Below are 18,500 nucleotides of genomic sequence, written 5' to 3'. Positions count from 1 at the left end.
TGACAAGGCCCAGGACGCAACGAGATGGACAGGTCGTACAAACGGACAGACGTACTAGCACAGTTAGCTACGGAACTAGGTCATCATATATATATACTGAAGTTCAAGGCGCAACCCTCACACCGAGTGACGGTCTCCGGCGAGCTGCACGCGCTTTCACCGCAACCGAGCAACTAGAAGACAGTGTTTGTGCTAGTAACTATTCCAGAATTAAGGTAAGTCAGTGCAGTGACGTATCGATACGGTTGTGCCCACGTGACCGGGAAAGGTGTTTCACAAGTGATTTTGGTGAAAAAGTTATTGTGCCTCTTTAGTGATTTATTTTTTTATTCCAAAATAGTGATATTCGATATTCAAATTTTTTATTCAAAATTATTGTGAAATCACCTTTTTGTTTTATACGTTAAGACGGAAATTGTAACAGTGGAAATTAAGCGCGCGAAATATTTATATTTTCAATTTATTTCTATTTTAGTCCCTTTTTTATTATAACTGTGAAATCAGTTCTTAATGCTATAACTGTTCTGTTATATTAATCTATAAGGTAAACACGAAGTTATATATTCAACAATGATTAAATCGATATAAAACAATAAACTACAATAAACTGACTGCATCCATCTATTTTTAAGCGTAAATTAGTATAATAGTATCTAATAAGACATAATCTGTGTCCAAAAATTTATTTATTTATATAACTATAATTTATTTACAAATTTATTCAAATATGTAAATATGTTTAAACTTATTGAGTAACAAATAAATATCCAAACTTTAGGTATACCGGCAGTATGTACTATTAAAAATATTTTAATTTCTTACAATTTTCACAATAGGTATCAGTGAACGATGTATCGTTCCTTGATACCTAAACCAAGTAAATTACTTTTATATTTTCTATTTTCATTCTACTGTTAACTATATTTTTATATGTTTGTCACGTTACATTTTAGACAACTGCTTCAGATCTTTCTTTATACAGTTGTATAAAGAAAGAGTCGAGTCTAATTTATTTACTTCTTTGTAGAGCTCAAATTTAATTTTTGTGGAACAGAATATAACATGTGATAGCATTATGAATGGAACAAGTGTAAAAAAACGGTACCTTAACGACCGACAACGGTAATACGGTAATCGCTGTAATAACGAAAGAATCACTTTCTACAGTCAAAATTTGGCTAATAGTACGTAATGAGTGACAGTATATTTGAAAAGTACCTGTGTTGCCACCTAAGCTATTTTACCACTTTTTATGGGTAGTGAATTTATGGAGTCTAAAATCAAAGAAATGAATTCAAATATTTCACTCGATAATGTAGGTACTCATTGAATAAGTTTAAATATCAGATGTTGGAACTATCCATGCCGATACAATAAACTAAAAAGATGACTAAATATAATATTAATAGAATATTTTTTCATGAATGTATACATTTAATGAATACATTAATGAAAAAATAATATACACTGGCAACACATGAGAAATACCACAAGTGTTATATATTCAATTTGTGATGTCCGTCGAACTATGCGTATAAGCGACGGTTACCATATTTCCATCAGATACCAAGCTTGTTTGTCATTTCCATTACATTAAAAGGTTCAAAAGTTTGATAGTCTCTCTCTTTGCTGGCAACACTGTAAGTAACGACTAATTAGCGGCCACGTGCCGGAACAAGAGCTACAATCGGTCACGAATTTCACACTGTTTACGAACTTGTCAACAAACAATCGTTAGTCTATACATATGTAGATATGGACCTTCACTTTCTAAAATGTGAAAATGTTATGCCAACCCTGAATTTGCAGCGGTCGGGGACAATTGAAAAACATTGTTTTGTTCTAGTATGTTAGCGTAATACCTATTATTATGGAAGAGTTACTAATATATTTAGACACATCATGTATTCGTACATAATTGACAACAATACATAGATTACTTATGTATCTTTACTTCACATTTATTTTTCGCTGAGACGAAGTTAATAAGTCTTCGGTATATGATGATATTCGGTGTGTGATATATTAGGATGATATCGGTATATTGATACCAAAAGTCATTTTGGGTCTACCTTTTAAGAAATTATAAAACTAAAAAAAAGAAATAGTAAAGACTGTAAAGAATTATTTCAAAGACGACATTGTACGAAAAAATGTTATGTGCACAAGAGGCCTAGTTGAATAAATGACTTTCTGATAGAATTTTTGAGTTTGGGTTTTTTTTAATGGATGATAATGGTACGGTGCTCCCGCCTGCGCTAACGGTTTACGCTAGCGAAGCACCAGTAGAGGAGGATAAGATAAGCATGATGTCAAGTCAGTTAGCCCATCGTGATAAGTTCCTGGTGAATTTACCACGTGGAGGTCAACCTCACTAGTACATTGATAGCAATAGAGTCATCACTAACAATTACCTTCCTATATTTTGACTTATAATCCAGTACAAGCCTCTTATTGATATGCATATCATTTTATCTTTCTCTATCTACCCAAAGGTAGTTCGGAAGAAATTGCTTAGCCATAAACCACCTTTCTTATCAGTTAAGGTATATTTACTATTTTAATTATTGTCTGTATTTGGTGCAATAAAGAGTATAAATTAAATAAAAAAGAATATAAATGCTTTAATATGGTAGTATGGTCGTTAGTACTTCAGATAAAATTACAAATAAGAAATCTAGTACTATCTTCGCTCGTTACATTAAGTAGCACATTAAGCTGCAATAACATGTCTGTCTGTATATATATAGTAAACAAAGTGCCTCGTATGATATGTACTTGTGACAGGTTCAGTAATTAAAAGTCTTGAAACGTGCGCCGGCGCACTGTCGAAAGTAGCGTGGAAAGCTGCCTCGATCGGAATGGTCAATAGTCCGCTTGCGTGCCAACTGCTTCGTAGTTTCTCGCTAACACCGACGCGTCTACTAGAAATTATTTTTGTTTATAGATAAATATGTGATTATCTTGATTTTTACTATTATTTATATATAATAATATATCTCCATTAGCGCATAAACAGGATGAACCTGTAGTAGAAGTACTGTTATGTATCTATTGAGTTACTTTGAGCTTAATTCTTTATTGTTTTCATATAAATAAATAGATAAATATTAGGAATACGGAGAATTGTATGAACAATTGTCAAGAATATAAACAAAAATGTACAATAACATAACCATAGATTTAGAATAAAAACACATTTCTGATAAGCCAGTTAGAAGTTTTAAATTTGATCACTGCAATAGGTTTGCAGACATACACATTCGAAAAACAAACGAAATTCAAACCATAAAAAAAAATACATCGCAGCCCGGAAGATGTCCACTGCTGGACATAGGCCTATAATAAAATACATAGATCCTAAATAATAGCAACATTTTTCAAAATCAATGAAAAAAAGAAGTAACTACAAAAAGACTGCGACTAACGTTATCGCCACGAATGTTCCGTCATCGAATCATTTCACTCACATTTCGTATCCAAAAAACTTTATAGTGAAAGTTGTACGGCGAGAGGAATCTCGTCATTCACCGCGTTGGGTAACCGAGGCCGTTTTAAAAAGAAAATTATACATCGCCACGCTCGACCCGCTATAGCCGGCAGTCAAACTTTTGGTTGAATGTAAATTAAGAATAATAACCTCCTCAACTATCTACTGGATGTAAGAATGCTATGTATTTAAACTATAGACATGACTTATCCATTACGTTAACGGTTAAATGATTAATTGGCAAAAATCCTAAAGAGATGAGGTATAATAGAAGTATGTTCGTTAATCTGTTTATGTTTAAATAGAAGAAACTATATATGTATATTATGTATATCTGTGAATATACGAAGAAATAACTAAAAAAAATTCTGGATATTATGTTAAAAAAAATCGTTTAGTAAATCTTTAAAGGCCTATACGATGTAAACATACAAGTTATATCGTTAAAATCTTCTACATCAAAGTATGAACTTCAAATCAAAATTTGCGGGAGCACAAGTAGGCTTTGGTTTGTACTTCTTGTATGTAATCAATCCACAGCTACCCAATGTTGGACCAACTTTATTACATCTATTGCCATTGTCCCAATTTCTCGGAAATATGAAACAACCTGAACCTTGAATACACCGAAAACCGCTATAATGAAATAGTTAAGATAAATTCAGAACGGCCAAATTAAACTAAAATTTTAGAGGACCTCTATATCGAATATTACCGTAAACCAATCGAGAAGCAACAACATTCTTTACATAAAGTTATGCAATAAGATCATAAAAATTTACAGAAATAAATACGACGATTGATCAATTAATCGAAAAAATTGCCAGATGCCTTTAGTTATTCACGTGTAAACTTGTAATCGACGCACTTTACAATGCAACAATGGTGTATTAACAAGTGGGTGAAGGTGCCGGCACAAATTGAACATGTGCATCTTGAATCAAATGTACCGTACGGCATATGATCGATCCACATCGAGAGCGGGTTAACGGTTCTGCGGACACGCATCCACAGCTTGCAGACCATCGTGTCTTAACATGAATGTTGGCTTTAATAACTGTTACATAGCTAAATATGCCAATAGTTCATTTGCACTTAATCTTATACACCATGACTTTATACTATCATTTATAACATTTCAGTAATCATTAGTTTCGTCATAATGGACGCATATAAAAAAGAGGTTTGCCTATATCAAGCAATTGTTTTGGTTTGCACAGTATTATTTTGTTACAAGTGGCAAAGAAGGGAATGGTACAATTGATAGAAAGTGACAGCAAGCAAAGTATATTGGTCAACTACTTTATTTATCTGGGTTATCTCATTTAACACAAATGTCATTTTGTATCAAATACAATACAATGTACATATATCCCACTACTGAATACGGGTACCTCTTAATATTGTGGGCAAACATTAGTCCACTATTCCAACTGACTACGTTAGCCTTACGCCTTGTTGTATCATCGCGAAGGTTTACAACCCCTTATACACAAAGATATAAGACATTATACCTGATGCTTCATGTAGACGATTTTCTGATTTCTAACTGAACTTTGGTTCTTCATTGCAAAATTCTTCATTGGTTGTTCTGCAGTGCAAAATCTATTAAATTTTCAAAATTCATTATTTTATCATCTATTTTATAAAATATAATTTAATATAATTGACATTAACATTATAAAGTAAATCTATATTTCCAAATTTCAGATTTCTAGACATAGTAGTTTTGCTTATGCATTTATAGTCAGTATGTATAAACAATATTATTTTTACCGATTCTGTTACATCTACAGATATTTGAACATTTGTCCCAGGAAGTCTGATACCATTACGAAATGTCAATGTGCAGGCTTAGTCAATAATGGACAATGCTAACATACGACCATGCACGTGTACGAGTATATAAGTCAACATTTATTTGCCTCCACTTGACTCCAATGCAAAATTCTAACGGATTTTCAGATTTACCTCACATTTATTTGGAAGCTCAGTGTATACGACTGTGTTCAATAATACTAAACCTCCTTTGGATTAGTATTACAATGATAACATAGGCTAATTATAACTTTTCACACATATCTTTCATGTACGCGGACTTATCCCACAGATCGATCTTTTTAGTCCACTAAAATTCTCAAAGGTTTACTCCTTTTTAGAATCATAATTAATTACAATATTGTAATGAAAAAAACGCTTATATTCTTGTAATTGTAGTATTTCAGTAATCAAATAGAAACATATATATAGAAGTTACTTTTTACATACTACATTTTTAAAATTTCGTGTGATTATAAACTGCCAATAGTAAAATTTACATAAGTTAATAAATAGCTACTTGAGTAACAAAATAACCAGTACGTACAGGCAGCATCCGTTCACGAGTTAACAATAGCTCTTTATCTGATCTTTTCTCTGTAGGATCTGGTAATCCTATTTCCAGAGTTAACCAGATACCAGCAAATGCTTGAACAATTTTTAACAGGAATGACGGACGGTCGTACAATTACTACCGTTTAAAGACTAATATAATAATTAGCATACTCAACAACTTTGTGACAGTATCGTACTGCCACCAACGTCGCAATGACTCATTCATCATTATTATCGTCGATGTATATAAACCTTGAGGTAAATGCACGAATTTCCTTAAACAATTTAAATATGTATGAAATGTAATATTTTGTAGACAGACAAATAATCGCTTTTAACCAAAAATATCTTTTTTGATATTTTTGAATATATGTACATCATTATGAATATACAGCATATACAATTGATAAAATAAGTATATACATCCAGTACGAAACATTGAAGTAGTTTATGGTGTAATTATTCATTGTCGTGAATGATATAACAATGAATATTTTTTTGAGGTCCAAATACAGACAGACATCTAACATATATGCTCTGTGTATCTGAATGTGGACAGAACGATTGTTGTATTAAGCGCGGTTAAACCTAGACTAAATGGGTTGATTTAATTAAGATTTAAATAAAACGTAATCCATAAATATACAGTAAGACCCCGCATAAAGCAGGGGATATGTGCCAATAAGTTCCAACGCTAAACGAAACAACGATAAACGAATCTATCTTTCTTTCTTTTCCTCTGAATCACTACTATCAATATTTTTGTTTTTTTCTTGCTCAGCTAATTCCTTGAGACCATTATTAGAAAGATTAGCTGCTGTTTCTAGAACTATTTCTTTGACGACTTTCTTTGTTCCGAATCCCCCGGGATGAAATAAAGAATCGCTAAACGACAGCGTTAAGAGGCCTTTCACATTTTTTGGCCTAAAAGCAGTGTCTTTGGGGTTCTGGTTCTAAGAAATTAAGAGTCGGATATACATTTTGATTCCTGAATTATATAGATAGATATCTAATCTTAAAAACAACATCTTTGAAATGTTAATTTTCTCTTTGTTAGTCTTCCTAATTTCTAAAAATAGTTTATTCAAAAACGCTAAGAGACAGAAGTTTGGGGTCGTCGTTCATTAATAAACAAACATAAATTGATATGATATTTGTACTAAAACTTGATAATTACTTTATAAATTGAGACAGCATCGTCCTTTTTTTCATTTTCAACTTAAATATCTAAAAAATTGATCATAATGAAACCCGAAATTTCAACAAAACTTTGCCATAATCATTTCTAATTTTCTCATAAATACAACGAAATTTTTGGATAAAAAAACATAATAATAAAGTTAATATACTTGTAAATTAGAAATATAAAAAAAATATATAAGTTTCTAAGAAAAAAATAAACAATAATAATAATTTAAAGTTGTATAAATTCCGTTGCGCCAAAAGTAAATTCTCAGTGCTGCGCTAGCGCTCGTCGAGGTAGGACCTATGCCATTTTTTACAACACCGCTAAGATAAGACATTCGTCAGTGAACATTAGTATAGAGCGACTAAACAATTTTGATAATTTAAGTAATATTTAATTAATTTTGCTAATATATACTTATTTCTACGAATATTAATTTAAAGTTGTTGTTAAATATATATATACATATATATATATATAATATTAATATTTATTTTAGCATGCCAAGACAAAAGTACAGTTATGCTACAAATAAAACCTACCTACCCTGCTGGACTATGAAAAGCACAAGAGCATGGTATTTCGTCACACTAATGGCAATTAATTGTTAAAATTAAAAAAGAGAACATTTTAGTATTTTAAAAATAACGCTTATCTGAGAGAAAAATGTAAGAAAATGTAAACCAATTTTACTCTATTTTTATTTTGTAGTTTTTTTTCTAAATTAAAATAGGGTTATTGTTTATAAAAATACCATTATTATTTTTACGTACATTTGTCTTGTGTTATATAGTGTATATCATCTAGTATGCAATGTGGATTGTAAATAAATTACCAAATTATATATAAATTATATTCCTTAATGTTTAGAGATATTTTATCCAATTTTATTTTATTTTACACAATACAGATATTTCTAAATTGCAGCTATTCTGTTATTATACTCGTTGGACTTTCATTACTGTACAGTTATGTCAAATAATTATGCGTGTTTGGGTGAAAAGTCAACAACATTATAAATGTTTTTATTTAGAGACTAGCTTTTAGCTCGCGGCTTCGCCCGCGTGAATATGGGATATATAGGTTATCGCGCGTTTAAAGATCCGTGTACAGTATTGGGACGTTATATATAAACCTTCCTCTTGAGTCTATCTATTCTGTCTATTAAATAACAACGAATCAAAATCTGCGTAGTTTTTTAAGATCAAAACATACATAGATCTATTACATGTGTAGATGATATTTTAACCGGAAATTGAAGCCGTTAAAATGGTATTGGCAGATCAGTTGGAATCATCGGTATTCTTGGTATATAAGCTTCAATTCTTTAGTAAGCAATATATCCAATGGGACGCCATTGCACATGTTCGGCGGGCTTAAATTTCATGACTGGATCATGCTTTTGAGAAATTCCTTCCTCAAGTTTGAGCATTTAGTGTGGGAAATCATTATCTGTGCTTCCATAAAAATGAGCTCTCAAATTTGTCAGTAGTTTTAAACTTTCAATTAAAGTCCATAAGGGAGACGATGTTAATGACACAGAGAGTCTTTCAGAAATCTCCAGCAAAAGTATAAAAGTAATCCCGCCAATGAGAGCAGAGGTGTTTCTAAGGTCTTTTAAGGTTCTGTCCAAAATCTCTATAGCTCATGGTGATTTCATTACATATAATCAATGAGGCGTCTTATAATAATTTATAAAAAGGTTTGACATTAACAATTAATTATTTATCAAGAATCAAGAATCGGCCAACCAAGAACGAGAAGCTGCAATATCAGCCAATATCATGCGGCGACGTCAATGATGCAGGAACAGCAATGATAGCAGTTGAAGCTTTTTTTTTACAACTTAGAATGGCAAACAAGCTGATGGCTCTCCTGATGGAAAGGGGTAACCGTCGCCTATATACATGAGCAGTACCTGCCATGTTCATATCAGCACATTGTTTCCCTCATGCGTTACCATTCCTGAAAACTCGGGTGTTATTCCCCTGTACCTTGTAAATTCACTACCATATATATACACAGGTAGTCTATATAGATAGATATACATATACACAGATAGTATACCCTGAGAAAGGTCATAGACTACTTTATAGTGCGAAAAAAGTATTGTAAGGGATTAAAAGCGGAGATGAAAGGTTGTATAAAAGTATCGTCATTGTTTAATTGAAACAAAGAAACTTTTTTAGGTTATAATCTAAATATATTTCCTTTATTTGGTCAATTTCATTATACCACGCTGACGAAGTCGCGGACACACCTAATATACATATAAAGATGGGACCTTTAAATCAAAACAAAGCCTTGAAAACAGAACTATTATATATAAATAAAATAATTATTTGCTAAGTATAATATTTAGAACAAGTGAATATGGCAATAATGTATCCGACTCTTATAATAAATTATATTGTATCTATTAATAAATAAACTGAATTAATATGTAAGAAGAATTAATTAGTAAATTTATGTTATAGTAATTTCATCTTCCTGTCCTTATCCCAATTATTTGTTACTCATATTACTTAAGGTTTTGGCTTTTAGTTGTACAATCGGCCAGCATCCTGACATCAACCCTCTAGGAATAATATAATAAAAAAATATGGTCATTATTAGCACTTTGATAATTAAGATAAATCACGTTATTTAAAAAAATCCAATAAGTAGTCTCAGTTAAGTAGAAACATATCACATTATTAATTAAAATATTACAAGGATCAAAATGGTTCATACTAAATCCACACCGATTGAGCTACACGGTTATTTGCGTCTGTGTGCGTGTATTACTGTATGTGTGCGTAAATCCATGCGATTAAACCTAAAGTTGAGCGGCATCATTTTGTAATAGTCCTCTTAAGAATAAAATTTTAAAAAACGTAAAGCGTTAAACCGCTGCATAACCATGACTGTTAATCAAATGAAATAAAAATAATTTATTCATGTAGGACATTTAAGGCTCTTATGAACATCAAGTTATTGGAATTAATCTTTTCCCTAAATGGTTTGGTTTACATTGCTAACCGTACTGCTCTATCTATAGAAAAAATTGTATTAAGTTTTAATACTGTCTCATCAATTTCAGTCACTTTGCTAGTTGCTATATAAGTTGTGTTACGATTGAAGTGGGATAAGGCAGTATAATTACAGGATAAGGCATTACATCTTAGACCTTTGGAATGGCAACGCATGAGTGGTGTGACGGGCGTCAAGTGACACCCATTATGATGTTCATGTTGCGATGGTTACCACTGATGGTAATCAGGTAGGCCGTTCTAATTACAAAATATATCCAACAGTCAGATAATACTAACGGTAGCTCTGTATGAATTAAACGTTGCAGTATTTGAACACGTACATATATAAATAGGTATCGAAGTGTACATATCCGCTAAGGAAACACGCAAGACACTATCTATAGTGGATGGTTAGAAAGCGGCTCGCATGCTAGACCGGTCGCCGGCTACGAAAAAAACAACCAAAACACACGGAACACCGGCGAAGAGAAAGACCGAGCCTTTAGCGATACGTCCAGTCTCAAAACAATCAGTCAACGGATAAAAACTAACCGTAAACCACGTTTTTGATAATAAAAACTATATTATGTAGTAGCAATGCAATTGTTGCAGGGATATATATTTTTATACAGGCTGTTACTGGCAGCCTGTCTACCATTCTTTTTATAAACGTTATATTTTTTATATCTATTGTTTATATGTCACTTTTGACTAATATTGTTTTTGTTACTATCCTTTGCTGTGAGCCCTTTTGGGAAGAATACACATTTTTACTAGTATTTGGTTTTTATTAAAATAGTAGTTGTGTTCCCGCTCCAGTAACACACGCCACTAGCTATTGTTTGCGACTTTATACAGTTTTTTTTAATAAAAAGTAGCCTGCAACAAAATGATTTTCAAGTCAATTTAGTCGTAAAAAAGTAACAAATAGATGGACAGATATTTTGGCATTTAACATTATTGTAATATAGCTTAGTATAGGGAAAGGAATTTTTAAAATCACTTGTATTTATTGTGTTTATTCATTATTAACTAAAAATAACTTTACCTCCTTATAACATCAGTCTAGAATAGTCCAGACGTAAGTATTTATTTCTTAAAAATAGTGTCGTTAATAACCGAAATAAACTAATATAAGCTTACTGTTATTTAAATAATATTATTATATTTTTAGAGGAAAGAACCTAAGTTTGACAATCTTTAATTAAATTCAAAACTTGTGCAACGCGAATCGAAAGAGCGTCCATCGGAAGAAAATCGCTGTGCTTCACTACTAGACCACTGAGACCGCGAATCAAATAGAATATTTTTTGATATCGCTAGTTAACTGTTTATTTCAATGGTCGCAAATAACCACTTATACGCAACATTATCTTTCATTTTCAAGACACTCGTCTCAACGTACGATCTCGGTAATGTAGGTAACAGAGAAACGCCGGCGTGTAAGAAAATTGTTGGAGAAATTCGCTATTCACATTTTTCCACCGGCAATTTCCGATGGAAACTAAACAGAAAGTAGCCACTTGAGTCCCTACAGGCCTGAGACAAATATCACCTTCGTCATAACATGTTTTATGGGATTATTCTGACATGTTTATTACATTTGCAATTTTAAGCCTTATTTCTTTAAATTTAAAGTTTTTTTAATACCAATTACTTATTATAATTTACTAATTATATTCACCCTATCCAGTTCTTCAACTTTGACTCTGACCTGTTTAACTGTATTGTTTTTTTTTTTAGTTTTTTTTTAATTCATGAGGTATCTATTATTGGCTTTACTAATTATGTAATACTATATATATATAGTGTATAAATTTTATAAGCTGTTGATTACCTAAAATAAATTTGTAAAATACAATTTCATCCAATGTGAAATCCAGTTTTCACATTATACATTGTTTCCAGGAACCCAAATTAAGTATAAACCTGTACTTTAGATACTAGTTTATTCCTCTTACAATTTACAATTATTAGAAATTTCTAATTGACCGAAAACAACAAAAATAGAATCTAAATTGGTATAAACATTAAGTTAACATTTACTCTAAAAACAGGTCAAAACGTAAACTACCAAACTTTAGTGATATATACCAATATATTGTTATATTATAATAGCTAGTGCTTACTGAATAGTGAAAAATAAACTACTGGTACTAGTAACTAACATAGTTTGTGTATTTATTTATCAATAGGTATATTGTGTAAACAAAATTTTGCTGTTTATTATTAAACTTTTTTTTGGTTACTTTTTAGAAATAACTTAACTGATTAATATTATCAGTGTGCTTAAATTCAAGCTTCAACTCGAAAGATTTAACGATATTAGTCAAATGTTGATCAATTGAACTACTTTGTTAAAAGGTAACAAAGAAATCCACTTTCACGTTCATAATACATGATAGCAAGCACTGTCTAATGTGCATAATATAAAAGACAACGTATAATAAGTACCGTATAAATTATGTATAAATAAATTACATACTGACATGCCAAGTATGGTTATTAAAACTAACGTAGAACTATACATAGTCCAAGGAACCAAAAAAGTTCTTATAAAATGAAATGAATTCCATTAAATGAAACATCCATTAATCAAATAATGTTCTTCTTGCCGACTTGCCAAGCATCTTTATTAAAACTTTCATAGAAGTTTACATAGTCCAAGGAACCAAAAGAGTTCTTTACGTTCAGATGGCATATTTAACGCAAATTAAAAGCCGACGTGCAAAGTATATTTACGAATTTTTACGTAAAAGTTTAAATAGTCAAAGGAAACTGAAAAGTTCTTATAAAAATGGATGGATGGAACACAAAACTTGTTGTACACAAAACCGTATGTAGATATATTTAACGTGATATGAGACTGGGACATCAAGATCCGCGTTCATCGAAAGTGAGGTTTCCCGCGATGCAGCAAGCCGCTGCGCCGGCGCAGGGTCACTGGGTCAACCGGTCGATGCCACTTCACCCCGCGAATAGACGTCAATAATTTGCCCTTCATTTAATGAAACCGCATCGCATTAACGTTCATCGCGTGATAACCAACAGAACATAGAAAGTAAATAGTGAAACACAACACTATTAAGAACGAGACAAAATAAACGGTATTGTTTTCCAATCACCTCTCCAAACTACTTCCTGCTTTCTCTACAAAATGAGCGTCTTTATATATCATGTAATTGTTAGACAATTGTCGCAATGCATGACATTCGGAAGTGCTTTGTGGAACGCCTTTATGTAAAATGGCAGTGTAGACATCGTTTTACCGAGCAACAAAGCATACATAAAACATAAGCAATAGCAGCTCTCTGGTCTCGACAGCGACAAATTTCACCGGAAAGAATCTCGACGGTCGTGCTGTCACTGTGACTAGTAGTACCACAGAGTCGCCGTGCCCACGCGCTCATAACATGTAATTTTCTTCTGAATTACAAGTAAACTGTACAAATTAGAAACATACGTTTAAAAAGATACCGACCGCACTTTGCGCCCTCATTTTTTGCCCTAAAGGGAAAAGCACTTACTTGCTACTAACAATTCGTTAATTTCGAGTCAAACTTTCTACATGAAATGGTTGTCAAAAAAACGAGACGTTAGACTCGAATGAACAAAATGTAGTGCGGCACCGAAGGCGGTTTGCTATCAATGTAAGTTCTTGTGTTATTTATGTAGATAGGAAAAAATAAATACGATACATTTTCAAAAAGAAAACATTCACTTATCGAAATGATTTGTTAGTACTAACAATAAAGAAAGATATGTTTTCGTAAAGCTCTTTCCATTCACGCATTCAAGGAACCAAAGTCGTGACGCAACAATTGTTACGCAGAAGACGAAGCAGCAGGTGTTAATCGTTCGTTTATATTGGTCGTAGAAAGTGTACCGCCCATAAACATTTGTGACTAACGGTGGAATAAAATTTACGTCAATTTATATAACTAGCGCCTTATTAAGACAGGTGCGAGAGGTGACATCCGAACTACAGTTAGTAAAGACCGGGTCACCTACTGCAAGTAGGCCGGACGAACTCACGGCTCGCATACTTCTATACCGGATCGATGGACCTGCCTCATGACATCGATATAAACGGGACTATGCAAATATCAATCCACATATCTCTACATTAAGTATGTCATTTAAAAATAACGCAGTTATAAAAATCTCTCACGAAACAACAAAATTACAACATAATGGCCACACATAATTGGTTTACCATTCGAGCTGTAATAACCACTCGAGCTATTACTCTAACAGACTCCTCTAATTAGACTTGACATCCTCTAAAAATGCATCGTGGGCAACGCGCGAGCCACTTTCTCAACAACTCCGAAGCTAGGCGATCAATTTGCGAGAATCACTCATCAGAACACTTTCTAATCGACGTCCAGTGCGCGAGAGCACAATTAAATTAAAAGAAAGTGTGTTTATTTTAAGTAAATAAAGCTTCACGATGGATGCACTCGGATCATTGTATAATAAATATGTAAATGTTTTATGTCGTAATAGATATTTTAAATCAAAAAGTTCACTATAAATCAAAAAGCAATTGCATCGCATAACTCATTTACGCAACTAAAAGTTATGAGGTGGTAAAGATTCCCTAACATCGACGACCATTAATGGAATTGAGTCCGTGGAAAATCTAGTCGATAATTTTCGGCTATTAGTCTAAGCATCCCTTTAAGAATATTAATATTAAATTGCCAAATTGGTTCTTATAATAAAACTTTCTTACCCCTCAAATTTTAACCAATCAAGTTACTTACGAAGATTTTCTTTTTGAACAGGATGCATCCAAAGGTCGGAGGCTGGGCGCTTGTAGCGCTGATCAGTTCGTCGATGGTTCTCCACACGATAGCATATCCACAACAGCATCTCCCGCTTATCTCACAGGTGCTAAATAATTTAAAATAATACTTACCTTGAGTAATGTTAATAAAGTATTATTTCCAATGAACTTTAAAAATTATTTTAAAGTTAATATTGATATGTTGATTTCAGGCAACAAGCAACGTTAGGCAACAAAATCAACCACAGTACTACAGTAATTCGTTGCCACAGGAAGTCGCTCAGGAGCGCAAGTTCGCTGAGAAGCCAAATGCCTTGAAGAAAGTCGCATTGGATGATATCGACGACATACAAACCAACTCTATATCTGACGGTGGATTCTCATGGTCTAACATGCTTGGTGAGTTTACCAAATTATAATTTCGACTATTGTAATCGAAGGGACTGTACATGATGTATTGTTATGCTGTTAAATATTATTATGGAGAAACGATGGATTTTTGGTGAAAATAGTATTTTATTACGTACATGAAGAATAGCAGATAAAAAAGTATTATACAGACTACTGTATAATATTTATCTACTATATATAAAATCATAGAAAATAAACAAATAATATATAAAAAGGTGCGTCGTGCACAACTATGGTAATAAAGTGTAAATTTTGTTATGTGATAAGACCTGACGGACTCCTCAATACAACCGTTAGGCTCTTTTTAGCTTTGGGGTTAGAAAGGGTAACTCGTACATTAGTTTTCATATAGGGGAGTCGCAGAAAAGTAAAAATTGTCACCTTCATGTCAAAAAGTAAAATATACTGTTAAAATTCCATGCTGGACGACGTTCTTTAATTTATAAAATATTTTTTTTTAGTAATAATCACACTAATATATGTAATATGGTAAATACGCAATGTGAATCAAATGTACATTAATTACTTATATATCTAAATTCCAGGAATGATAATGCAAATGCTTTTCAACCCCGGAAACACTGGACCCAACAAGAGCGACAACTTGGACACCGACGTCGCATCCTCCTCCCCCTGGGCAAATCTCCTCTCTATGGGCCTCAAGATCCTGACGGCAATCCTTGGAGGAGGCGCATCCAGTGACGGTATCGACAAGGTCGACAATGGATCCTCGCCCATGCAGGTACTGACCTCATACCTCTAAACCACATATTGCATGTATCGATACATGCCATCTAGAATCTTCATCATAAACACTTCCTACTTATATCTAATAAAAACATTTTCACAATACTATGTACAAACTGGAGAATTAAAATGGCATCTTATTTATCCATACTGATCTACTAACAATCATTTCTGTAGCAATATACATAGTTAGAATAAATTGTCACTCCGATAGTGTAAAGCACCTCGCGGATTACCCTCACAGTAACAAATATTTTTAAATCCATGTAGTAGTTGATAGAAACCTTAATTCACATCAAATAATAATTGCTTCACATCCTGGGATCACCTCATAGAATCATCTCAATGAATTTATAATATATCAGGAACGCATGGTCGTTGAGGTATTCCCATTGTTTGGAGTGTAAATAGTAAAGTATGGTTACGGATACGGTGTCGCTTCTCGCTTGCTTCAGGGTATATTGGCTGCGGTACTGTCGACGGTGCTCGGTGCAAAAGATCCCGACCAAGTCGCCTCCATGGCAAAGCAGGCTGGAGAGGTACGCGACCCATATCCCCTCCTTTTTAATATAATGATGTAATAAATAATTCCGTCAGGTAACTCTTAAAATTTCCAAATTGCTTTGTTTTCTTATTTTTCGAAGATTTCATACAATTTCCAGTTATGATTATTCTATTTCAATATCATTTCCTTCTACAGTTCATCAACATCGTTGTGAACCTCCTGGACGCTTTGAAGACCTCATTCTCTCATCGATCGCTGACCGCTCGATCTATGGGACGCAAGGACTCAGTCAGCGATGCTGCTCTGGCCGGTATCGCCATGCTGAAGACCTACGTGAAATCCTTTGGAACGAACGATGACAGATGTCTGCAGAAATATATTTGCGACGCAAACATTGAATGTTCTTCTGATATTGGCCCTAAAAGCGTCTTCTGCCAACTTGGAACGTAAGTATCTCCATTGCTTTTTTTGTTCTTTATTACCCTTTTGTTAGTTAGGCGGTTTACTAAAAAAGAGCTCATAGAAATCATGGAATCTCAACAAAATATATTTTACAGTTATGCAGCAAGCTTCGTGATGGAAAGGCAATCTGGTGGTGCTTTCGAGGAGTTCACCGAGGCGGGTCGCCGTGGCCGCTCCGGTGTGGACTGCCGTCAAATGTACCTCCAGTGCAACGAAGTCTAAGGGCGCAAACAACTTACAAAACTCGTATCCAGTACGAATAGCATACAGTGAAGAATTATCGGAGACACTGCGTCTGCTACGAAATTATTAAAATTCGATCCAAAATATGTACATCTTTCAAGTGGTTTGATAGTATGAACATTGCGTGAACTACATTAGTCAACATTTTGGCGTACATTTTAAATTTCATTTAAAAACAATGTAATTAGGTACACAATTGTAAAATTCTGTATGGTGCCTTATCGGGGTGTATTGTGCTCAAAACATATCCCATCGGTCGAAAGCACGTCGAAAATAGTGTTCTATTAATTTATTTAAATTATTTATTTATTTAACTTATTCTAGAAGTTAATAAGTAGGAAAACAAAGACATACCCAATCCAAACGCTCCCGTCCAGTGAATGCTTCCAAATCCATTATTATAAAATAATTGGTATGTTTGTATTGTAGATATAAACAATTACTCCTTATTTCTAAATACTGAAACCTACAAACCCATTTTAACTATTATAAAATTTTGCCCCTTTCTTTCAAATGAAGAAAATGGCTGGAAAAAAAAGGACAAAATATATGAAAGCTAAAATAGGTTTAATAGATGTTTAATGGTTTTTACGAATAAGAGTTAACATTCCGCCAATTTCAATGTAAAATTAACGACTGATGTAAAAATAATTGTGTGTGATATAACTAACTGTTTGTATCACATAATAGTTAGTATTGTATATTTTATGTGTGTGTGTGTCTGAGGACGTCCTGTGTGATTGTGATTGTTGTAAAATAAATAGAAATATTTTTTAATATTTGTTATGTTTTTATTTCCTGCATTTATTTTATATTACGGCCTTGGTGGTCTGGCGGTTGAGCACACCGCTTTACTTTCGAGGATCGAGGTTTCGATTCCTCGCACGGTGGATCTGTTTTCATGAGTATGATTGTTTGTATCGGTCTGGTTGTTATCTATGTATATTATGTATGTATTTACAAAAAAAATATCTATGTATCTTTATCAGTTATATAGTAGCCATAAAACAAGCTCTGCTTATCGTAGGACTAGATGGCGCTGTGTTAATTGACCAGAGTTATTTACTTATATTTTTTATTTCTGATTAATGATGATTGATAGAACATTGCATAAACTGTTCTATCTTATGGGATGACAACGCCTATAAATAGAGAGAAAGGAAATTGTTTGTAATGTGGACTAATAAACACATTACTAGCAATATAACATGTCAGGTTAACCTCCACCCGGTTCTCCTGGAAACTATCATGATAAATTCCTGGTGCATTTGCCACGA

General features: G+C 33.0%; 2 protein-coding genes across 5 annotated transcripts in view; one reads left to right on the top strand and one right to left on the bottom strand.

Annotated features, from left to right (window-relative positions):
* The window catches only part of LOC131853716 (putative uncharacterized protein DDB_G0282133), a 38,818-nt gene that overhangs the window by 1,212 nt on the left and 19,106 nt on the right, over positions 1-18,500 (bottom strand). The window lies entirely within an intron of this gene.
* LOC131853906 (uncharacterized) lies at positions 131-17,963 on the top strand. Of its 4 annotated transcripts, none has more exons than XM_059205103.1 (7): positions 131-215; positions 14,854-14,959; positions 15,068-15,254; positions 15,812-16,008; positions 16,469-16,552; positions 16,714-16,964; positions 17,076-17,963. In XM_059205103.1, exons 2-7 carry the CDS (start codon positions 14,855-14,857, stop codon positions 17,200-17,202), a joined length of 951 nt encoding a protein of 316 aa, XP_059061086.1. In that variant the 5' UTR covers positions 131-215; position 14,854; the 3' UTR covers positions 17,203-17,963. The 4 variants fall into 4 exon arrangements, with proteins under 4 accessions (XP_059061086.1, XP_059061010.1, XP_059061215.1 ...); XM_059205027.1 differs by lacking the exon at positions 131-215 and adding an exon at positions 13,452-13,713; XM_059205167.1 differs by lacking the exon at positions 131-215 and adding an exon at positions 14,154-14,193.

This window comes from Achroia grisella, unplaced genomic scaffold (genome assembly GCF_030625045.1).
Source record: "Achroia grisella isolate CSIRO2021 unplaced genomic scaffold, CSIRO_AGI_Agris_v1 utg1062, whole genome shotgun sequence".
In the NCBI taxonomy this organism is placed as follows: domain Eukaryota; kingdom Metazoa; phylum Arthropoda; class Insecta; order Lepidoptera; family Pyralidae; genus Achroia; species Achroia grisella.
Note: the sequence above shows the minus strand (reverse complement) of the source record. Positions and strands in the feature narration are given on the sequence as shown.